This window comes from Doryrhamphus excisus, chromosome 10, assembly GCF_030265055.1.
Source record: "Doryrhamphus excisus isolate RoL2022-K1 chromosome 10, RoL_Dexc_1.0, whole genome shotgun sequence".
Classification (NCBI taxonomy): Eukaryota; Metazoa; Chordata; class Actinopteri; order Syngnathiformes; family Syngnathidae; genus Doryrhamphus; species Doryrhamphus excisus.
This window is the reverse complement of record NC_080475.1, coordinates 15,153,809-15,179,005: the sequence shown is the minus strand read 5'-3', so window position 1 is coordinate 15,179,005 and position 25,197 is coordinate 15,153,809. Positions and strand designations below refer to the sequence as shown.

Sequence of the window (25,197 nt, the reverse complement as noted above, 5' to 3'; positions counted from 1 at the left end):
GAACTTCTACAGATGCACAATCGAGAGCATCCTAACCAGTTGCATCACAGCCTGGTATGGGAACTGCTCTGTCGCGGACCGGAAGGCATTGCAGAGAGTAGTCAAATCTGCCCAACGCATTGCCGGAGCCCCACTTCCTGCCATCGGGGACATCTACAGGAAGCGTTGTCTCAGGAGGGTGTCACAAATTGCCAAAGACTCACACCACCCAGCACACAGACTGTTTGCCCTCCTACCCTCAGGGAGGCGCTACAGGAGTTTACGGACACGAACCACCAGGTTCAGGAACAGCTTTTTGTCTCCTTGCTGAACTCTGCCCCCCATTGCCCACCCCTTCCACTACTTACATCCCCCCGCTGATCTATGCCCCCCCCCCATCACTTCATTGCACTATTGTACTATTGCACTATTGTACATATACTATCTTGTTGATTCATTGATCATACTGTTTATAATTTATATAATCTGCAATAACCATACTCTACTCTAGTCACTTCACTGCAATACTGTACATATTACTGTTATTATATATTGTCATATCCATACTGTTTATAATCTGTATAATCTACAATAGCCATATTATAGTCATTTATATCCCTGTACATATTCTCACTGTATCATAGTCATAGCCTGTATAGTTTTATTTACATAGATCTGTCCATACTTACTACTAATGTACTTATAAAATTGCACTTCTGGTTGGATGCTAACTGCATTTTGTTGCCCTGTACCAGTGACATGAGCAATAACAATAAAGTTGAATCTAATCTAATCTAATCACACCTATGGACAATTTGGAGTCGCCAATTAACCTAGCATGTTTTTGGAATGCGGGAGGAAACCGGAGTACCCGGAGAAAACTGGAAGCTGACATTTTTTTGTCATTATAGACAAATGAGGGAGGACATTTACCCCTCCATCTGGTACTTTTACAATCAGTAACTGTTACATTTGTTCACTTCCTGCTTTCCATAATACAGTTTAAGGATTTTTTTTAATAATGTACCTCGTACCGAAGTACGAGGTGATATGAGCATCCAATGACATAATGGGTACCATAGTAAGTGTCAATATAGTGATATATATAGCACATCATGACTGGTTCAAGACTCTTCATCCTTGTATTTAGCAAACATCAACTGCTTGTATTGTTTCTTGAATTGGCTCATCGTTGTGCATTGTTTGACTTCCTTACTCAATCCATTCCATAGTTTGATTCCACATACTGAAATGCTATGGCTTTTTAACGTAGTCCTAGCATATAAGTGTTTCAAATGTAGTTCTTCCCTGAGATCATATTTCTCCTCTCTTGTAGAGAAGTATTGGATGATATTTTTAGGTAATTGGTTATTTTTAGCCTTATGCATTACTTTAGCTGTTTGAAGATGAACTATATCAGCAAGTTTAAGTATTTGTGATTTTAGAAATAAGGAGTTAGTATGTTCTCTGTAGGCGGCATTATGAATTATCCTGACTGACCTTTTTTGCAGTACATTTAGCGAGTGAAGATTGCTTTTATAGTTATTAGCCCATATTTCCACACAATAAGTAAGATATGGTAGAACCAGAGAGCAATAAAGAGTGTGGAGTGATTTCTGATTGAGAACAAATTTTGCTTTGTTAAATACTGAAATATTTCTGGCCACCTTATGTTGTATATTTGTAATATGAGGTTTCCAGCTCATATTTTCATCTATCAGATCTGTGATCCCCAGAAATTTATTTTCGTTCACATTTACATAATCTTGTCATGGTTAAATGATGATGATGCAATACTTGTGACAAAAAAAAGGGAGACTGATTAAACCGACAGACAAGATTGTTTTGCATGTTGATTTATTATTTAGTTATTCAAGCAGAAGAGCTGTCAGTAGATAGTTCAGCCATCATGTCATCGAGGCTTGACAGGCTGGGGGGGGGGGGGGGGGATTATGTGAATGTGTGTGTGTGTGTGGGGGGGGGGGGGGGGTCCTATTAATGTAAGTCAATATCCCTTTGACAAATAAACGGCTTCAATTGGTCGCAAATGGCATCATTGAAGCGACCTACAAAGTGACAGAAGAAAAGACGTTTCTACAAACTTAAAGACAACATTTTCAGGACAAAAACAAAAAAACATCCAGATCACAAAAAAATAATATTTACCCTGCCAGTGAATCTCCATGCAGTTTTCTCCGTTATACCAGTTGTCGGGCTGCCCCCTTCCCCAGGGAATGGCAAAAAAAATGGTACCATCGGTCCACAACCAAGTACCTTCCTGAAATAAAAGACATTCAGAGCTGCTGCAATTCTACTATACGTAAAATGACAATAAAGGACATTTTGATTCACATGTTCCAAATAAACATGACCATTTTTGTTATTTAAAACAATGCAATAATAGTTTTGCATTATTTACAAACAATAAGAATAATGTATACAATAATGAAACAAGACTTGTAGGAAATGAATGACCCACCTTAGCGTGATCGTGACCCCCCACCCAAGTTAATGTCGGACGAGGCACCAAATTCATGAGGAATTTGAGCTCTTTTTCGCTGTGAAATGAGGCCAAGTTTCCACCCAAATTACGGCAGTAGAGCTAATCAGCAAATAAACAACAAAAACACATTGGTCTTCATATTCCAAGAACAGCATGGATTAATATCGATTATTTTTGTTTTGTCTTGTACCTCAGCATCGATCCACGTCTTCTTTTGAGGCATAAACTCGTAACAAGTATCAGCATATTTATTCCATTGTTCAGCACACTCTGAAAGTTAAGAAGGTTAGGGTTAAGAAGCTAAGGCACATCCAACAACAACAACAACAACAAAACTTCAATGCATGAATGAGTGAGACAATTCATTTGAAATGGTAATTAAGATAAAAGCAATTCTATTTGTATACTAACCTGTATGAGACTGCTGGACCTGTGAATGTAAAACAAACACCGTTACTGAAAGTCACATTGGTGGAAGCAGTGGTACCCAGGTAAATTTGGGACCCATATAGGGGCGAGGACTTGGTAGTGTGGTGAGTTTGCTCAAAATTTGGGAAGGAGTACTGCCTTTTAGTGCAGGAGGAACTTTTGTTGTGTGCGGGTCTGTGTGTGACCCGGGTGCACGTCAGTCTCGGCACTTCCCCGGTTCGATTCGGCTTTAAACTTGCTAGCGCACACTGATTTCAGAAGTGGTGCCAAACTGACTGACAAGTGTCTCCATTTTGTCTCCTCTCCAGGCACGGAAGAGGCAGCGGATGCGAGTAGAGGGGCCCGGCAAAGGCGGGCAAACCTGCTTTTAATTCAGGTTTTCAGTTAATAATGTGAGAATATTAGAAAAAAATGCAAAATGAAAAAAAAAACATGACTTATGGTTACCGGAATTCTGGTAAAATTAGCTTTTTTTTGGCTTGAAATAAGCTATGAAAATAACCATTATATTATAAATATATATTATAATATATAATTATAATTATATTATAAAAATGTTAACATTTGCATTACATGGATGTCATCAGTACTTATGTCGGCTGATTTCACTCTTGGATTTTCAGAATATCAGCAGCATAAAAAACGTGATCGAAACATCCCTAATATTTGCATATTTTTTGGAACAAATTCATAAGATCTACATGATTCTTATGGGAAGAGTTGATTTGGTTAGTGTCTGTTTTGGTTAGAGTCAGAGCTTCTGGAACGAATTAATGACACTATCCAAGGTTCGGGTGTATTTTTAAAGCCCACTATTGCCACACACACACAGAGAGGAAGCAAGCAGACCATAGAGACAGCATTTTCTCAATATTAATAATATTATATTATAATATTAATATCTGCTTTTTGCTGTCATTTTAAAAGCCTTCCACGTCTTTGGTCCAGAAATGTGCAAAGTGTGTGTTGCTTACAGCGTCTCCAAAAAACACTCCTCCAGACACAAACAGGAATAAAATGATGAAATGACCGGATGCCATCTGTCAAAAATAAAAGTTACACATCATCATGAAGAATAACAAGTAGATTAGATTGGAAGTATTTCTTCAGGCTAGGAATGTACAATTAATGGCTCACCTTGATGCGATGTGGAAGTAAGGAGATACGGGACAGCTTAACCTCTTCCGTTTTATGCTCCTCTCTGTGAGTTTTTGGCTCAGAAATGAAAATGAAGGCTGTAAAAAAAATTATAATATTCTTTGATGCTGATTATTCAGTATTTCTCATTCATTTGGGCGCGTCCCCCTCGGGGGCCATGCAGAGCCAGCCATACCCACTGTGGCGCCCCTGGCAATATTTTATACGGTGCCCACGTCCATTGGCGGTTTACATGCATTTAACAAAAAAAAAAAATCAAATAGCATTTATTTTACCATTATATTCAACATGATATTTAATTTATAATATAACATGTCACTCAACTGACATGCTTAATAAATTAGAAATAAACAGCAAAAATATTATACAATATTAACATCATATGACAAGGACATAAAAAGTGTGTAAATAAGTAAATTAATTATAATAATAGTAATAAAAATTTATATGTTGACTGCTAGAGGCTGCTGCATACCGCGTTCGATTCGTAACCAATTTGTGCGGTTGAACAATCTCGGGAGTTTTTGCAGAATTCTTACTTATTCTTACTATTTCTTCCATAAAAGCTGATTTACCGTCAACAAATGATAACAAACATAAACAACAACGGCAAATTTCTAAGCAATGCGAAACATGGGATCGTTGTGAGTGGTTTTGTCGAGATGTTACAATCGTTCATTACACCTGAAGTCATCACATTTTCACACGTTCAAGAAACCTGGTTTCAACAGGATGGAGCGGAAATCATCGCAGCAAGTGCCAGAATTGTTCGGTAACGTTCCCTGGCCCCCGAGATCCATCATGAATGTTTTTGACTATGACAATTAATAAAATAAAATAAAATAAATAAATAAAAAATAAAAAAATAATAAAAAAAACGAAAGCTGTGTTCGGTCAAAATCGGGAACAAGCCAAAATTCAGACAGATGAATCGAAAAGACAACCATGACACAAAAACACAATAAATCCATGTGAAAATTCTGACATTTATTTGTGAAGTCTATGACAAACAGTGGGCTTTTATATCATTCTGATGGAGCGGAAATCATCGCAGCAAGTGCTAGGATTGTTCGGTAACCTTGTGACACCAAGATTCGGTAACATTCTCTGGCCCCCGAGATCCATCAAGAATGTTTTTGACTATGACAATTTAACTGTAAAAATAAAAATAACTCATCTTTGCAGAATTGTTGTAATTCCGTCACATTGGAGGGTTTTTCACCCCACTGTGTCACATTGAAAATTCCGACATTTATTTGTGAAGTCTATGACACACAGTGGGCGTTTATATCATTTTGATGGAGAGGAAATCATTGCAGCAAGTGCCAGAATTGTTCGGTAACCGTGTGACGCCAAGATTCGGTAACGTTCCCTGGCCCCCGAGATCCATCAAGAATGTTTTTGACTATGACAATTAAAAAAATAAAAATAAAAATAAAAATAAAAATAAAAATAAAAATAAAAATAAAAATAAAAATAAAAATAAAAATAAAAATAAAAATAAAAATAAAAATAAAAATAAAAATAAAAATAAAAATAAAAAGCTGTGTTCGGTCAAAATCGGGAACAAGCTAAAATTGAGACAGATGAATCGAAAAGACAACCATGACACAAAAACACAATGAATCCATGTGAAAATTTCGACATTTATTTGTGAAGTCTATGACAAACAGTGGGCGTTTATATCATTTTGTTTTACAAGCTACATCAGACATCGCAATAATCTTGAAAAGATTCAAATTGTGTTTTTCCATCAGCTGCAAAGTCTAGCACTCAGGAAAGTGTGGTGAATAAAGGGAGAGAGCTACATATTTCTACAGCGATCCCATTGAGATCATCTGTTGACATTCAGCTTTCCTCAAAACAATCATCCAAAATCATATTAATAACTTTAAAAAAAATTACTTTTACATCCACGATACACCAGAATCATGTTCCTTTTTTATTTATTTAATTCAGTTTTTTTTTTTTTCGGAGTCAAGCATATTATATCGATAATATTCCTAGCTAGTTTACAGTCAGTCTTTCCGCTTAAATCCAAATATTAACTAACACTATGAACTTCTAGCAAGAAATTAATGTACATATCGCCAATAAATGTTTATACATTATTATAAAAACAAACCTGTGACATCACTAGTAAAAAATTCCATTCATTCATTTGTGAATATGAGTGATGTAAAAGTGACAATTAATTAATCAATGGACTAATAACATAATCAGCGTTAAAACTCTTAAAGAAAAGGCAGATGTGATGTGAAAAAATGACGTCAACCTTTTCGAGGTATGTCACCGCAACACTTTCTAACATGCATGTTTGCAATCTACCATCATAAGAACGTGGATTCTTACTGGCAATAATCACACTTATGAGATTAATCAAAGTGTTATCTCATGCAATGTTATTTGCCACTACAAGTAGCTGTGGTCCAAAAAGCACCATTCAAAAAAAACATTACAAAAACTGGATAAATAGGAAAAAAAAAACCTTAAAAAAGAATATATTTCCCAGAAATAACACTGGTATAAAAGGTGCACTAGATAAAGTATTGTATTCCTGTAAACCATTTGTTGTTGTCGTCCCTCCACTGTGGTAAATATACAGTACTTTAGTGTAGCTTTTATTGTGCATAAAAAAAACAATCTTGGTCACTGAAATGAAAGGCCTGTTGGGTTTTTTTTTTTTTTTTTTCTACATGGAGTCCAGTTTTGGTGCGAGACAATGTAACAGGCACTTTTTCATATGGAATGAAAGCTAAATAGACAGCATAGGAAATACATAAGCTCACTGCTGTTCTTATCCTCATATTGGATGTTTTTTTTCCCCCCAACAACAAAAAAGAGGCAACATATATTTGAACTCAAAACACACTAGAAATGTAAATATTTTTTGCTGAAATGCTTGAAAAAGCAAAAAGTTGGAGGGTGCTTTCACACTAGCGCTATTTGTTGTTTTAATCAACTCCACCACCCATGGGTGCCAAATGACGACACATAACAAATGACATCATGTTGACATAATTGGGGTTTTCAATTAGCTTAGCTTAGAAATAAAACAGGCACTTTGGGTTTTTTTTTTAACCTGTAGTCAAATAAATACGAATGCAAATTGAGTTCTTAGAGCTGATGTGGTTCTGTTTATATTGTGTGTACACGTCACACAATGGTACCCATATTTGGAGTCATTTACTGTAATAAAGTAACCAAAGTACAACAATCGTCAATAAAAGCTGCGTTCACACTTGTGGTTTGGTACGTCCGGGTCAACAATCTACAAAAAGACACTCGGCGCACACTTTGCTTATCATTCACACTGGTATTTATATTGATCGGGAAGCTTTCGTAACTGGTTGCCAGTTTACCCAGTCCAAGACCAGTCAGCCTAATGCTCTGCTAAAGTGGAAAATTGATCTGTTTCTCTGTTCTTCTTCATTTTTAAATGTATTATAGAAGTATTGGATCGGTACTCGGTATCGGCCGATACTCAAAATCAAATGACTCGGACCCAAAAAACAGTCCCTACTTCCATCCCTACTTTTAATGGAACCAGATATAACAAGTGTGAACGCACCCCAATAGTCTTAATAATCTTCTGTGTGGTTTTACTGCATGCGGAAATGACAAAAAATAACCAAAAAGTAAAAAGGTGAAGTAGTGAGGAGCAGAGGTGATATAGTAGGTCCATCGTGGTCGTTTCTTGACTAAAGTATGACTGCTGGTATAAGTAGAATAGCAACGTGTCCTATGTTTGCTAGTGGTTACATGAAGTGATGGGAGGGAATGTGTTGAGTGTTGGATAGAATAAAAGTGGTGTCACTCTGCCAAAGTGTCTCCTTTCTCCTCGACGGAGGCCGAGGACTCATGCGGGCGGTGTTTGCACTGTCCCAGTGAGTTACGAGAGACTCGAGAAGGTCTGGCGAGAGAGAAGGACTGAACGATGCAGTCACAGGGTCCATCCTAGGAGATGAACACAAACAATAACTCACTTTTTACCAACCTCTGTTATGATAAATCCACATCCACACGCATATGGAAGATTTGGACGGGACCAGCGATGTTGTTTGGTCTAGAGCAGTGATTCCCAAAGTGTGGGCCGCGGCCCCCTGATGGACCATAAGAGGTCATCAAATATGATTCATGTTTGCAAGTTATTTTTATTGTAAAATATTTATCGCACGATTACATTTTCTATAGGCCTAAGTAATAACCTATTGAGTGTTATTGACCTGTCACAATATTTTAGGAACCTTATATAGTTTATGATTGGAACGTAGCTCTCTGGTCATCATGCCAGTTTTGAATGCAGTTATGAAAAGTATAATTAATTAGATTAAAAGTTTGTGCTTCCTTTATCCCCCTGCTTTCATTTCATTTCGAATACTACTACTACTACTAATAATTATTATTATTATTATAATACATATTGTTATTATTATTAATAACAATAATTATTAAATATATTAAATATTACAAAAATAAATAATACATATTTAAATAAATAAAATACAATAAATTATTATTAATATTATTATTAATTATAATTGTTTGTATAATTGTCTTATTGTAATAATAATAATGATGATAGTAATTATCATTACTATTATCATAATAATGATAGTAATTATTATTATTTTAATATGATCAATTATCAAATAATAAATAAATTATTATTATTATTATTATTAATAATAATTGCAATTATTATTAATAATAAGAGTAATAATTTATTGTTATTATTATAATAATAATTATTATTAAATGCAGCATTTTTTTAAAAGATTTTTTAGAATGCAGACATTTTTTAGATTTTCAATGGGCCTCGAGTTGGTCAAGTTTGGGAACCACTGATCTGATGAGGATGTTGAGGTTCTCATTGGGAGTGACCAGGATGGATAGGATCACAAGTACACCAGAGGGACATTATATTTTAAAGGCCTTGGAGATAAAGTCAGAGAGGCCAGACTGAGATGGTTGGGACATGTCCAGAGGAGAGATAGTGATTATATTGGAAGAAGGATGATGCCAGGTAGGAGGTGTAGAGGAGTGAAGGAGGACATGAGGGTAGTTGGTGTGAGACAGACAGGGTTGGATGGAAGCCATTTTCCAAGTATTTCCAAGTTCTGAATGAAACCTGAAAGAATGAAATAATGGAAAAGAGTCTAATAGTATGCAATCCTCACCTCGGTTCCATATCCTGCTGTGCTGTGACTTCCCACCACATCCTTTCCTCCTCCCATGATACTGACCATCTCGTCCCCCGCCGTCTGTCTCATGAACCTCTTGTTGATAATCCGGCTCACATTGTCGTTGCCGCCGCAAAGTCCAGCTAAGGCTCCGAGACCTTCTGGCTTGGGCTCATCCACGCAGTTGAAGTCTCCAACAACGAGAGCATCTCTTTGCAGCCTCTCTCCTGGCAAGGTGAGACCCTCCTTGCGGGTGCTGCAAACATTCTTGAAGAAGTCCTGCACCAGGCCTCCGTAGCGCTGTGGAGTGTTTGGATCGGAGCCGCAGATGGATACGCAGGAGGGTTTTCCTGCAGCGTGAGGATGCCGTGCTGGACTAGCACCTAAAAACACATCATTGATCATCATCAGATCATTCATTCATTCATTTTCTACCGCTTATCCTCACGAGGGTCTGGAGCCTATCCCATCTGTCAGGTACACCCTGGACTGGTGGCCAGCCAATCACAGGGCACATATAGACAAACAACCATTCACACTCACATTCATACCTATGGACAATTTGGAGTCGCCAATTAACCTAGCATGTTTTTGGAATGTGGGAGGAAACCGGAGAACATGCAAACTCCACACAGAGATGGCCGAGGGTGGAATTGAACCCTGGTCTGCGCGCTAACCATTCGACCGCCGCGCAGCCCCGCTTTCGACATCTCTTTGCATAAAATTTGATTGATGTGGTTGCGGATCAAATTGTTTACTACAAAGAAATTTAAATCTGTACTTATTATAGATAAAAATCTGCAATTAAATGTGATTAATTATGAGTTAACTATGGACAAAAATGTGATTAAATTAATCAGATCAGATGGTCATAAATTCTGATTCTGTTAACACTTCCTTTGTTGTCCAACAATGTCCAATAATGAGTTCATGAATACTGTATATCAGAGTATTGATGATGTTCCGGGCTGCACGGCGGTTGAGTGGTTAGCACGCAGACCTCACAGCTAGGAGACCAGGGTTCAATTCCTCCCTCAGCCATCTCTGTGTGGAGTTTGCATGTTCTCCCCCGTGCATGTGTGGGTTTTCTCCGGGTACTCCGGTTTCCTCCCACATTCCAAAAACATGCTAGGTTAATTGGTGACTCCAAATTGTCCATAGGTATGAATGTGAGTGTGAATGGTTGTTTGTCTATATGTGCCCTGTGATTGGCTGGCGACCAGTCCAGGGTGTACCCCGCCTCTGCCTGATTCTGGCTTTGACCACAACCTTTTAGCAAAACATGCCTCTCTAACATGGCTAATTCCCTGCCTTAATTTGTTTATTTTCTCAGATTATATCTACTATATTTGGTAATATTAGTGTAATGATGGCTGTAGGGTTGCTATTGTATGTCAACAAGGCTCTAATAATATTAAAACCATTGTATAACTATGAAAATATTTTATTTATGAATAAGGACTCCAAATTGTCCATAGGTATGAATGTGAGTGTGAATGGTTGTTTGTCTATATGTGCCCTGTGATTGGCTGGCCACCAGTCTAGGGTGTACGCTGCCTCTTGCCCAAAGACAGCTGGGATAGGCTCCAGCACCCCCGCGAACCTTGTGAGGATAAGCGGTAGAAAATGAATGAATGAATGAATGATGATGTTCCAATAATAAACAATACTCATAATGAATATTTAACTCTACAAAGGACTGAAAAAATGTATAAATACAGTGATGGATAGATACTTTCATACTTTTACATTCATCTCCAAGACATTCAAATGTCCAATATTTTACCTCCATCACCCCTCCAGAGTGACTCCGTGCTCCCAGCATGCTCCACCACACTGAACAGACTGGAGAGGCCGTCGGTGAGGCCGCTTAGCACGGGGCTGTCCCTGGTGGTGGTTGAGCGAGCCCAGGCTGAGCCTCCGCTTCCACTAATGGCTCTCTGCTGGAGGCTCCACAGGCTGCGGTCTCTGGATGTTGGACCTCCATCCAGCCTGGAGGTGGAGCCTAGAAAATCAAATCAGAGTGAGTGTACAAAGAAAGTCGCTAAGAAGTATACTGTTATCGAGAAGTCCAAATACCAGCGGACACCCGACGTTGGAGTTTCGGAGAGCCAAACTTGGGTGAACAACAGGGTCTGTCGATTCGGCTGTGAACTTTATCGAGGGATGTCGATATCTGTCGAGTTCGAGCTGACGCTAATGGCGAGGTGGTTGCTGATGACGGTCGAGGAGACCAGGCTTTGGAGTGCAAACCCGCGCCTCTGCTGCTGGGGAGGGTGTCGGTTTGAAGTCCGATGCTGACACACTGAGCGGTCGTCTGCGTGGACCTGCTGGACATGCCGACCACCTGGGAAAGAAATAATTACCCCAAATTACGATGATGTAATGTGCTAGTTTTGATGAAGTAATGGTAATGGTTTTGCAATTACAATTGAGTGCATCCCATAATCAGTTCACAGTTCCACATGTCCAAAAGGAGTAGGAAGAAGCAAAGCTTATTAAATCCTACCCCTCCATCTGGTACTTTTACAATCAGTAACTGTTACATTTGTTCACTTCCTGCTTTCCTAATATAATTTAAGTTTTTGTTTTTATGTATTTTTGTCACGTATCAAAGTACAAGGTGATATGACCATCCAATGACATAATGGGTATAATATAGTGATATATATAGCACATCATGACTGGTTCAAGACTCTTCATCCTTGTATTTAGCAAACATCAACTGCTTGTATTGTTTTTTTTTTAATTGGCTCATCGTTGTGCATTGTTTGACTTCCTTACTCAATCCATTCCATAGTTTGATTCCACATACTGAAATGCTATGGCTTTTTAACGTAGTCCTAGCATATAAGTGTTTCAAATGTAGTTCTTCCCTGAGATCATATTTCTCCTCTCTTGTAGAGAAGTATTTTTAGGGAATTGGTTATTTTTAGCCTTATGCATTATTTTAGCTGTTTGAAGATGAACTATATCAGCAAGTTTAAGTATTTGTGATTTTAGAAATAAGGAGTTAGTATGTTCTCTGTAGGCGGCATTATGAATTATCCTTACTGACCTTTTTTGCAGTACATTTAGCGAGTGAAGATTTCTTTTATAGTTATTAGCCCATATTTCCACACAATAAGTAAGATATGGTAGAATCAGAGAGCAATAAAGAGTGTGGAGTGATTTCTGATTGAGAACAAATTTTGCTTTGTTAAATACTGAAATATTTCTGGCCACCTTATGTTGTATATTTGTAATATGAGGTTTCCAGCTCATATTTTTATCTATTGTGATACCCAGAAATGTATTTTTCTTCACCCTTTCAATGTCTACACCGTCTATTTGTATTTGCTGGTGCGTGTCCTTTCTGCTGTTACCAAACAGCATGATTTTTGTTTTATTTAGGTTCAAGAACAATCTATTATCATCAAACCATCTTTTAAATACAACCATTTCTTCTCTGACCTTTCTAATGATTTCATCTGTACTCCCTCCATAACAAAAAGCAGTGGTATCATCTGCAAATAATATCAGCTTTAAGTCTTTCGTAACTTTGGAGATATCATTGATGTACAAGTTGAACAGTTTTGGCCCCAGTATTGACCCCTGGGGAACTCCGCACGTAATATATGAACTTACAGATGTGTATTCTCGTAGCTGTAAGTAAATCACTTCATGAACTTACTAGTTCTCTGCTGGATTTTCTCTCCAGAGATGACGAACGAATGGCCTGCCGTACACAGTTGGTCATCTCTTTCATGTCGTCGCTTAAGTTAGCAGAAATATCCCCCATTTCCAGGCCGTGGAACGCCGACGAGGTCATCCCATCAGACAAGCCGTTAGCAGCAGAGGATGCGGCTTTGTTGTTGAGCACATCGGCATCCACAGACGATGTAGCGCATCCACTCCTGCTCTCCAGGAGCTCTCTGTGCTGCTTGGACAGCGAGCTCAACCACTGTTCATAAGAGGATGAGAAGCAGGACTTGGGCTGCTGGAGGTCAGCCAAGCCTGCCTCGGAGACACTCAAGGTGGACGTTCTCCTCGGGTTCCCTTGCAGCTTTTCGGCCTCCTGTGCTGCTCTTCTCTGGTGCTCCATGCGGCGGACAGCAGGGGGGCTGTAGTAGATCCGGATTCCGGTGCTTTCTGGAGCGGTGTGACTCCTCTGGACCGACTCCAGATCCAGTCCTGATGGGGCTAAGTTGCTGCAGGAGCTGCTGGCGCTGGGTCCGTCCCAGGTCTTGCAGGTACTGCTGACCTCTGGTGACTAAAAATGACCAAGAATTCAAATCAGTTTATTTTCCACTTTGATGCAAGTCAACATGAAGTCATTAGCACCATCATTTCTTACTATTAATTACTAATTATAGGCATTTTTAAATTAATTCCTTTTTGAAAAAACACAATAGAGCGAGAAAGCAATGTTCGAACCCCAATGGAGCGTGCTCATCTATCGAGCGGTGGGTCCAATGTAGCATCATGTCCATAAGGAAGGAGGTTTTTCCATCAAAAGTGACAATTTGAGCACATCTTCTCTTACCTCGTTATTCAGATTGGTCCAGTTCTTCTTGTTGCAGTCACCAAGCTGTGGACCAATGAATGGAGGCACGGCTTCAAGATTGTCTGGGATGTCCAGTTCTGCTGTGGATTTGGTCCTGGTAATGAAAACAATTGTAAATACAATGAAAATGTACAGACAAACAACCATTCACACTCACATTCATACCTATGGAAAATTTGGAGTGGCCAATTAACCTAGCATGTTTTTGGAATGTGGGAGGAAACCGGAGTACCCGGAGAAAACCCACGCATGCACGGGGAGAACATGTAAAACTCCACACAGAGATGGCCGAGGGTGGAATTGAACCCTGGTCTCCCAGCTGTGCAGCCCCCCTTTCGACATCTCTTTGCATAAAATTTGATTGATGTGGTTGCAGATCAAATTGTTTACCACAAAGAGGTTTAAATCTGTACTTATTATAGATAAAAATCTGCAATTAAATATGATTAATTATGAGTTAACTATAGACAAAAATGTGATTAAATTAATCAGATCAGCTGGTCATAAATTCTAATTCTGTTAACACTTCCTTTGTTGTCCAATGTAATTAAAACATTGGATATTATATTGTACCTTGTTGCATTGGTGCCAACTGCGTCTACAGAGGAATCCACTCTTGATGACTTTAACTGTAAAGAATAAAAAAATGAGTTGCTTTTGCACCAACTGTCCAGGTGAGGGTGCTAGATTTCAAGTTAAAGGTGTTCATGGTTGCATGATGTAGTTACGCAGCAGCAATTTGGACATTAGACGTGTTTACCTTAGCCTCTCTCAGCCTCTGCTCCCACTGAGCTCTCTCCTGACTGAACCTCTCCAGCAGCTCCAGCTTCTCCCTTCCCCAGTTCCTCTCGCCGATCTGAAGCTGATGGCAGACAGACAAGAAGAGGATATGCATGAATATCCTTTCATAATCTAATAACTCCCACCTAAAGCGTATAGATGTACCTGCTTGGTAAGGTCCATCACAGCTGCATAGGACTCAGCCAGAAGGTGTTGGTGTTCCTCCCGCTCTCTCTTCAGCGTCACCTTCAGGTCAGGCGGGTCCATTACATCAGACAAGGACACAGCCGCAGCTTTTCCTGTTTTGGTCTCAAGCTGGAATTAAAATTAAATAAAGTCTGTTTATGGTAACATCATTGATCACAATAATCAAAAATTCCTCCTTTGTTGTCTTCATTCATTCATTTTTTACCGCTTTTCCTCACAAGGGTCATGCGGTGGGTGCTGGAGCCTATCCCAGCTGTCTTCGGGTGAGAGGCGGGGTACACCCTGGACTGGTTGGCAGCCAATCACAGGGCACATATAGACAAACAACCATTCACACTCACATTCATACCCATGGACAATTTGGAGTCGCTAATTAACCTAGCATGTTTTTGGAATGTGGGAGGAAACCGGAATACCCGGAGAAAACCCACACATACACGGGGAGAACATGCAAACTCCACACAGAGATGGCCGAGGGTGGAATTGAACCCCGGTCTTCGAGCTGTGAGGTCTGTGCGCTAACCACACGACCGCCGTGCAGCCTAAATTATTATTATTTATTCAAAATTATTTAAATTATTTGTGCACTTTACTGTTTACGCTGTACATTGTTGTTCATATTTGATGTCATGTATTTATTCTCCACATTATTATTTATTATTTATTATTATACGGGAGCCAGGCAACGACATTTCGTTGGCAATTTCACTGCTGTGTTATTGTGCAATGACAATAAAGGATATCTATCCATAGTGGTACAAAAATCCCCACTATTTTCACTTCCTGTCCGAATACTTTTGTTCATACTCCAAATTCTGTGCTGGCCTTCATTCTCACCTCTCTAACCGTAAACAATCTTCCTATAACAGCTTTCTCGCCCTCCTTCTGCACTCCCCATAAATTGGACGCAGTGTCAAAGAGCTCGTCGGTGAGATCACTTGAATTTTTTATGAGTCGCTGAGCTCTCGGCTTTTCCTTTTTTTTTTTCCCCCCTGCCCCTGTCAGATCCTATGTGTAAGTCCACACAGTCCAATGTAGAGGCCTATCATTTGGACACATTGGTGATGTGCCCCTAGTGTACAAATCCTGTCTCCTATGGAAACAGAGTCCTATTAGTTCATGAAGGTGGTCTGATGAGGTCCTCATGTAAGCACAGTTCATCGTTAAATATGACAAAAATGACAATAATAACTCGTATTTACTATCTATCAGTCAAGGGTACAGAGACTTTTATTGTTATTTTATGTATGTTTTCATGTACGTATGACCTCTTGTTACCTGAATTGCACAAGCAACGCAAAGGAAATGAATGTGTGACTATTATAATAATTAATATTGCTTTTATTGCTTTTATCTCACCTGAGTGATGAGGCTCTTGAGTTCCGTCCTCTCCACTTCCCATGATGCCTTGGCCTTGGCAAACTGCTGTGTCAGCTCCTGGGAGCCTTGTCGCTCCTGGTGCAGCTCGCCGCTAAGATCCTGCAGTGCCACCTTCAGGTCTGCCAAGGTGCTGCTCACAGCGCTCAGCTATAGAGTGAAAAAAACAGGAATCGGGAAGCACAAATGCAAGGAAGTGCAGATGGAATATGGTAATGGTAATGGTTTTATTTCATTTGAACATGCATCAGATTCCAATTGAATGCATCACATAATCAGTTCACAGTTCCACATGTCCAAAAGGAGTAGGAAGAAGCAAAGCTTATTAAATCCTACCCCTCCATCTGGTACTTTTACAATCAGTAACTGTTACATTTGTTCACTTCCTGCTTTCCATAATACAGTTTTTTTTTTTTTTTTAAATAATGCACCTCGTACTTTGGTATGAGGTGCTTTTACAATCAGTAACTGTTACATTTGTTCACTTCCTGCTTTCCTAATATAGTTTATGGGGTTTTTTTCTTTCTTTTTTTTCTGTACCAAAGTACGAGGTGATATGACCATCCAATGACATAATGGGTACCATAGTAAGTGTCAATATAGTGATATATATAGCACATTATGACTAGCACCACATTATGAATAGGTGCAGATTCTGGAAAATCTAGAAAGTATTGTTGTGTGGAGCTGCTCTATCGAGTTTGTTGCCAATAATATTGATTATCGATACTAATTTGTCGGACAATTATCATCCTGTGTTGGTTTATATGACACACCTTGATTGCCGGGTCAGGCGTGTGTTCGTCTGCATCAGCCTTTTCCTCAGTTCGATGGGAAGGGCTTGTCAGGTTGTCTTCCTCCAGTAAAAGGTAAAGGTCCTTCAGGTTGTTTATCTAGAAAGCCAATCATCATCATCATTTTAACTGTTTTGCCCAATGCGGCGATTCCACAATTACATGAGCATACAACAGTATTGCCACATGATGCTCATACCTCCAGTATATCTTTCCACTCTGCATCCTTCTTGCAGCCCAGCCTCCAGTGTTTGATGAAGCAGCGTAGTTTGAGGCTGAGAAGGAGCAGAGCTTGTTTGAGGTGCTGAGACTCCTGCACCAGGAGGGTCCTCTCTTGGCCCCACAACTTCTGCTGGAGTCGAGCCTGCAAGCCCAAACTCTGCAGCTGGAAGTCCCGACGGAGCAGAGCTTTCTGCTGCTCCCCCTGGAGCTGAGAGGTTGACACAGAGATGGAAATAGGGCAAATTGATTGGGTACCCGATGGATACCAATGGATTTACCCTTTCTCGGGTTATTCTAACCTGAGAAAGTCTGAGTGTGATGTCTCTCTGGGCCTTTCGCTCCTCCACCATCTTCTCATCACCATTCAACTCGGCATGTGGATCACCAGACTGAACGGGCTTAGTGAATAAGGAAAAAGAAAAAAAATATGAGGCGAGAGTGAACAAGGAGGAATGAGCATCCTTATTCTGTATTAAATATCAGATGCAGTAAATTGAATGTACAGTCACCCCTCGTCTATTGGGGTCCATTGGTTCCAAACCCGACAGAGCACAAAGTAAGCCCATTTAGGACCTTCAAAAACCAGTTTTTAACATTATTAGAACCATGTAGACACGGACTAACCTCCCTATAGTCCCCTTTAGACGTGCATTACCTCCTACAATAGACATGAAAAACCTTCATCTAGTGAGGGATCAATGTTATCTTGATCCCTATATTGATAATTATTAATTATATGATACTACTACTAATAATAAATATAAATATTAATAATATTGATAATTAGTATAATATTAGTATAAGTATATTATAAATATTAGTATAATATTAATATATTATATTAAAACAAGTTATATATATATAATGCATTATAATGTAATATTAATATAATATATATATTGGTGAACTTGTTTCCTGTCTCACTGATCAATATATCATTGATCCCTATATTGATAATATTAGTATCAGTATATGATATTATAAATGTTAGTATATGAATGTGAGTGTGAATGGTTGTTTGTCTATATGTGCCTTGTGATTGGCTGGCCACCAGTCCAGGGTGTACCCCACCTCTCGCCCCAAGACAGCTGGGATAGGCTCCAGCACCCCTGCGACCCTCGTGAGGAAAAAGCGGTAGAAAATGAATGAATGAATGAAATATTAGTATAACATATAATAATATATTTGTATAATATTAATATAATATGTTATATATAATTATATATAATATAATATTAATATAATATATATATTGATAATATATTGATAATATTGTTGTGTATCAAAAGTAGGAAATCATTGTGTTGTCGTGTGATTTACCGGTGCATCATCTCTGTGAACTTCCTGTTTCCCTGTCTCACTTATCAATACGACATTGATCCCTATATTGATAATATTAGTATATTATACTATAAATAGTAGTATAATAATATATTGTGCTTTACCGATGCATCATCTCCCGTCTCCTCCTCTGTGAACTTGTTTCCTGTCTCACTGCTTTCGTCTTTATGGCCTTCCTTGTCCGTTTCCCCTTTGACCTCGGGCTGCGACTGGTCCCTACAATCAGGTTTCTGCTGCATTTCATGCATGGGCGAGTCAATGGAGAAAGAAATGAAAAACAAATATAGAAAAGAAGAAGAAATCATAAAGGGTGGCGACAGGATGTGGAAAAGCAAGAAGACAAACACACATGGAGAAAAATAAAAATGGGTGGGTGTCACAAGACAAAAAACAGAATGTAGAGGAAAAAGAGCTTGGTCAGAGAGGAGAAGGAGAGTGTGGAGAGGAGAAAAAAGAGGAAAATAGAGGAAAGGATGAAAGGCTGAGTGAAGGAGAAAAAGACCCAGGATGGCAGAGAGGAGGGGAGGGGTGAAAGGTCAGTGAGTGTTAAGAGGAGAGGGCGGAGCCAAGGTGGCGGAGGAAGAAATGATGTTTCATGGTCATGGAGGAGTGTGAAAAGTGCAAGAGAAAGAGAGAGAAGGAAGTTTAAAAAGAAGGGAAGCAGGGGATGAATGAAGAAGTGCAGAAAATGATGGTGCCCATGCAGAGGGAAGGAAAGGAAAAAGGGGGAGGGGGGGGAAGCGTAGGGGGGTGTTTGCACTCAGAGATGGCCTCTAATGGAGTCTACATTACGTTTCAATTATTTACTTAACTGCACAATGTTGCACAGAATTGCCTGCCAAATTCAACTAAATGAACTTTAACACTAATTATTGGAACACAACATTTGATTGGAAAGCTCATTGACCTTTGACCTGCGTACACAAGTGAAGCCAATTATGAGAAAAGGCATCTTCTCTGACGAGTAGCACCACGGAAGCCTCAAAACAACTGTCAATTCAACATCATGGTCTAGGGCAGAGATGTCTAAAGTGTGGCCCGGGGGCCATTTGCAGCCCTCAGGGCAGTCAGGGCAAGAATGAACTAGAAATATTGGAATGAATTAATATAAAAAATTAACATTAATTTTCCTCATAATATGACTACTTTATGCACGTAAAGTTACACCTTTTTTCTTTTTAGAATATTGACATTTTTCTCCTAACATTTGGACTTTGTTTACTTAATACTTTACTTAATTAATGTTGTTTTTTCTTCATTTTGTCATATAATATTTTGACTTTATTCCCATAATATTATTACATTTTCCATAACTTCATTTTACAGAAATGTATCATTTGTTACACATGACGACTTGAAAAAAATAACAATATTTTTTTTTCTTTAATATTTCAACTGTATGCTATTAACATTAAATTGGATAATATGATTATTATTAACATGGTTTATTCTCCGAAAATTGTGACTGTCAATTCAACATCATTGTCTACGGCAGAGGTGTCCAAAGTGTGGCCCGGGGGCTGAAAGTCATTTTACACGAATGAACTAGAAATATTGGAATGAATTCATATAAAAAAATGTAACATTAATTTTCCTCATAATATGACTACTTTATGCTCGTAAAGTTACGCCTTTTTTTTTTTTTAGAATAAGACATTTTTCTCCTAACTTTGTTTGGACTTGGACTTTGCTTACTTTACTTAATTCATGCAGTTTTTTGTTCATTTTTCACATTTTTTCACATAATATTATTACTTTATTTCCCTAATATTTTGACTTTATTCCCATAATATTAAACATTTCCCACAACTTCATTTTACAAAAATTTATCATTTGTTACATATAACGACTTGAAAAAATAACATCTTTTATATATATAATATATATTCACTATACTTTAATACATAATAATATAATTTAATATATATATGTATATATATAATATTTCATATGCTATTAAAATGCCATCAATTTTGATAATATGATTATGATTAACATGGTTTATTCTCATAAACTTTTTTGTGAAATTATATTTTTGTCATGTGTTGCGGGCTAATAAGAAAAAAGGTTCAAATCTGAGGAACATAGTGGTCATCTGCTATGTGATATATTTAACTGAAATGGTTGATACCAACAACTTGTGATTCATAAAGAAAAATATTGAGGGGTGCCCAAACATTTTCATATTATTATATGAATATGTAATATTCAATCATAGAACAAATACTCTCCATTTGAGGCCTACAGCAGCAAAAAAACAAATTGGGTTAGGTTGTGATTCAACACAGAAAGAGGCTCAAATCTGACTTCTAGAAAGTTTTATTGTTTTGGATATGAATAAATCCTAAAAGAACGGATCATTTCTACGTTGAGTCAGATTTGAGTATTCATTGTAAATCCATTCCAATAATGAGAAAGGATTTGGAGATAGTTGTGATCAGCAAGTGCAAAAAACTGAAAATGCATTATGCTTAAAAATAAGAAGAAAATGAAAAGGAAGGTTAAGGAGTTGCAGTGAACGTCTTTTACCTTCTCAGCGATAGTCTTTGGTGCATTGTGCTCGTCTTTAGAGGAAGGTGAAGTCGAGGGAGGCGGGCTCTCACCCCCGGCCAGTGAGGATTTACCCAAGCTGTCGACACGCTCCACAAAGACCTGCAGCTGGCCGTGGAGGGCTTGGAGCCTGCTGGTCAGAGCCCCGACAAGAGGTCGGTCTGCCAGGTCGGAAAGCTCGGAGATCTGTTGGTAACAGAGCACAGTAACTGACATCGGTCATGACGCAGTGTAACAGTAGCCATGTTTACATGAGATTTTCCTCTTTCCGAATGACGTACCAGAAAACAGTGTATACATGGAAAGGAATATTCCAATCTCCTGTCTACATGCACCGCTATAATCAAACGGAATAGTCAATGGGGCAGTAAAACGTAAACATCGACATCACGTGATTCATCGAAGATGGCGGACGAGAGTGTGATGACCACGGTTGTTGGGACAGTTGCTACGCTTTTTCATTCATTCATTCATTTTCTACCGCTTATCCTGTTGGTGTTGGAGCCTATCCCAGCTGTCTTCAGGAGGCGGGGTACACTCTGGACTGGTGGTCAGCCAATCACAGGGCACATATAGACAAACAACCATTCACACTCACATTCATACCTATGGACAATTTGGAGTGGCCAATTAACCTAGCATGTTTTTGGAATGTGGGAGGAAACCGGAGTACCCGGAGAAAACCCACACAGAGATGCCCGAGGGTGGGATTGAACCCTGGTCTCCTAGCTGTGAGGTCTGCGCCTTGAATGTTTAGTTTAACGTTTAACTTTCCGCTGTAGTCCAGTGATGACGGCTCACCGCCATTTTCAAAACCTGAGAGACGTCTGAGTGTTACGTCACAGCTGAAAGAACGCACCCTGACAACTTTCCGATTGAGCGGGTACAAGATACTTCAATCGGATTGGGGAAAGGAATATTCCACCCCTGTGAATCCGATTATATAGTATTCATTCGGATTGGCACTTTTCCTTTGGAATGAGGTGTATACAAAGGTTACATTCTTTCCGTTTGAGCAAATAAACCAAATGGAATTGGACTATTTGGGTCCATGTATACGTGGCTAGTGATGCGTCGGGTATCGACCTGGCAGTGATGTTGAGGTTTCTCCAGGTCACATGACTCTGCCGCCTTGTGATAGATGGATGTCGATGATGACAGGCAGTTGGACTCCGGAGCAGTCAGGAGTTGTATCGCAGTGGAAACTAAACGGGCCTGGTCCCTCATTATGAGCAAAGCATCATGGTCCTTTAATCCGAGGAGGCCAAACTGGGAGCCTTTTGTTTCTGGAATGTTGTTTTTGTGCTCGGAATCACCCCGCGAGTCGTTCTCGACCCCGAGCGGCTCTTTGCGATGTGGTGGACTGAAAGGAAAAAGGAGAAACATGGTTGGTTATAAATGGGTTATTTCATTTCACCTTAATGCTGACATACACCCACTTTATACATCGACACTATGCAAAAGACCTGCATGCAAAAATGACTTCTACTCCAGTGTGCACTTTCTGCACGACCACATATTTTCAACTTTTACTATGAATTACTTGTATAACTCCTTTTTTGCGCATACATAACAGTTCAGTTCAGTTCATAACAGAGCGTCTAAATCAGGGGTCTCAAACATGCGGCCCGCGGGCCAAATGTGGCCCGCAGGACACTAGTTTGAGGCCCCCGCCTTGATATGAAAGTTTAATGTTAATGCGGCCCGCGCAAGTTTGATATGGATGCTGTATGGTATCATGTACCCAGAAAAAATTATTACGTTTGATTAATGTTCATGTTAAAGGTTAAATAACTGTTAATAGTTATCCTCCCTATCCGTGTGGAAGTGGTAAGTTTTTGGTTATTTAAGTTTAAAGGAAATAACTTGAAGGCTATCGTTTAGGTCGCTAGCTCTCTAGTTTGCGAGTTAGCATGCGTCTCAAGACCCTGCAGTTGCGCAATATGTTGTAAATAAAAAGAGAATAAATGTGAAAAATAAAAATAAAAATAAAAATAAAAATAAAAATAAAAATAAAAATAAAAATAAAACTAAAACTAAAAATAAAAATAAAAATAAAAATAAAAATAAAAATAAAAATAAAAATAAAAATAAAAATAAAAATAAAAATAAAAATAAAAATAAAAATAAAAATAAAAATAAAAATAAAAATAAAAATAAAAATAAAAATAAAAATAAATAAATCGGTACAAAAATCAGTACAATAATCTTGTATTGAAATGTGACGCTTTTTCAGTTAATGATGTTTGTGCATTTGGTAATAAGCAATAATATCAGCATGACACCACCTGTTGGGGAGACACTCCGCTGAGTCTCCAGCTTCTTCATCCGTCTCCAGTGACACTCTTAAGGACGAGGAGGACAAGGAAGGAGCTGGGTAGGAAGCCAGGTCACAACGCTGCAAGTTGGACAGCAGTACTCTGTTCTCGTACTGCAGCTTTTTCACCTTCCCGCTCAGTTCTCCGATCTGAAGATGAGCTACTCTGAGTTCCTCCTGCTGGGGGGAAACATCCGGGCTGATGAGAACGGCTCCCTCCCCTTGCACGGAGTGAAGAACTCCATCGTGGAGCAGTCTCTCCGACAGCGACACCACCGCGGTGTTGGAAGATAAGGATGCTGTCGGTGGAGGCAGTTCAGATTTATAGCGGTTGATTTCATTCATCAAGAGCTTGTTCTGTTCCTCCATCTCAATCAGCGATCTCCTCAGAAGCTCCGCCTCCTCCTCTACAAATTGGAGGTGCCTCTGGAGTTCCATGATGTTTTCAGATGACGAGGAAGCGCTTCCGCTGACAAATGGGGCTGACCCTGGACCCCCGCTAGCCATATTGAGTTCTTGAGGCCCATCTGAGGAAGAGCAGAAGATTTTACACGACAATGGTAATGGTAATGGTAATGGTAATGGTGGGTAAATATACGGACTTGTGGGTCGCATCGAGTTAACAAAATTGTCCGTTGGGCCACAGAACATATATTTAACACACACACTTTTGTATCTGTAAAAGTGTTATACTATCAGCTGTATGTTCTCATGTCCCTTTTTTCAGGAGCACTTTAAACTATAATTTTATTTTTATTTATTATTTATTTCAACTAAGACATCCGACTTGCAAGTCATATTGCCAGTTTGTAAGTTAAAAGTTGAAATGGTAATGGTAATGGTTTTATTTGATTTGAACATGCATCAGATTACAATTGATTACAATCACATAATCAGTTCACAGTTCCACATGTCCAAAAGGAGTAGGAAGAAGCAAAGCTTATTAAATCCTACCCCTCCATCTGGTACTTTTACAATCAGTAACTGTTACATTTGTTCACTTCCTGCTTTCCTAATTTATTTTTATTTTTATACATTTTTATTTTTATTTTTGTTCATTTTTTTATTTTTATTTTTTTATTTTCATAAATTTTTATTTATTTTTTATTTATTTATTTTTTAATTTGAATTTGAATTTTAATGTATTTTTTGTTTTTTGTCACGTACCGAAGTACGAGGTGATTTTGACCATCCAATGACATAATGGGTACCATAGTAAGTGTCAATATAGTGATATATATAGCACATCATGACTGGTTCAAGACTCTTCATCCTTGTATTTAGCAAACATCAACTGCTTGTATTGTTTCTTGAATTGGCTCATTGTTGTGCATTGTTTGACTTCCTTACTCAATCCATTCCATAGTTTGATTCCACATACTGAAATGCTATGGCTTTTTAACGTAGTCCTAGCATAGAAGTGTTTCAAATGTAGTTCTTCCCTGAGATCATATTTCTCCTCTCTTGTAGAGAAGTATTGGATGACATTTTTAGGGAATTGGTTATTTTTAGTCTTATGCATTATTTTAGCTGTTTGAAGAGGGGGAAAGTTGGTTAACAGAAAATAATAGACACACACACACTCTTCTAGAGCACGTTCATCGAATGTGAAATGTGAAAAATCTCTCACATTTGTTCAGTTCACGTTTGAAAGACTTAATTGATGACTTCAAAAGGCTGATGAGAAGCACAATTCCAATACACTATTTTGGGAGCTCATTGAACATTTAAAAAAGATGTACTACATACTCGAGGGCATTTCAGGTGTAGATCACCACAATATATGCCACTGGGTATAATCCCTTTGATGA

At 38.7% G+C, this 25,197-nt stretch overlaps 1 protein-coding gene across 3 annotated transcripts in view; it reads right to left on the bottom strand.

Moving 5' to 3' along the window:
- Window positions 1-5,688: 5,688 nt before the first annotated feature.
- Window positions 5,689-25,197, bottom strand: part of soga1 (suppressor of glucose, autophagy associated 1) — a 44,671-nt gene continuing 25,162 nt past the window's right edge. For 2 of the 3 annotated variants that reach the window (XM_058084257.1, XM_058084258.1), the window contains exons 8-24: window positions 23,358-23,913; window positions 22,156-22,432; window positions 21,049-21,255; window positions 18,624-18,752; window positions 17,478-17,576; window positions 17,156-17,386; window positions 16,939-17,055; window positions 16,145-16,312; window positions 14,744-14,893; window positions 14,559-14,660; window positions 14,372-14,427; window positions 13,778-13,892; window positions 12,926-13,504; window positions 11,332-11,599; window positions 11,039-11,257; window positions 9,250-9,635; window positions 5,689-8,026 (exon numbers count right to left, since the gene is read on the bottom strand). In XM_058084257.1, the coding sequence (XP_057940240.1) occupies window positions 7,883-8,026; window positions 9,250-9,635; window positions 11,039-11,257; window positions 11,332-11,599; window positions 12,926-13,504; window positions 13,778-13,892; window positions 14,372-14,427; window positions 14,559-14,660; window positions 14,744-14,893; window positions 16,145-16,312; window positions 16,939-17,055; window positions 17,156-17,386; window positions 17,478-17,576; window positions 18,624-18,752; window positions 21,049-21,255; window positions 22,156-22,432; window positions 23,358-23,913 (3,803 nt within the window). In that variant the 3' untranslated portion in view covers window positions 5,689-7,882. The remainder of the gene's footprint in view (window positions 8,027-9,249; window positions 9,636-11,038; window positions 11,258-11,331; window positions 11,600-12,925; window positions 13,505-13,777; window positions 13,893-14,371; window positions 14,428-14,558; window positions 14,661-14,743; window positions 14,894-16,144; window positions 16,313-16,938; window positions 17,056-17,155; window positions 17,387-17,477; window positions 17,577-18,623; window positions 18,753-21,048; window positions 21,256-22,155; window positions 22,433-23,357; window positions 23,914-25,197) is intronic. The other variant, XM_058084259.1, reaches the window with a different exon arrangement.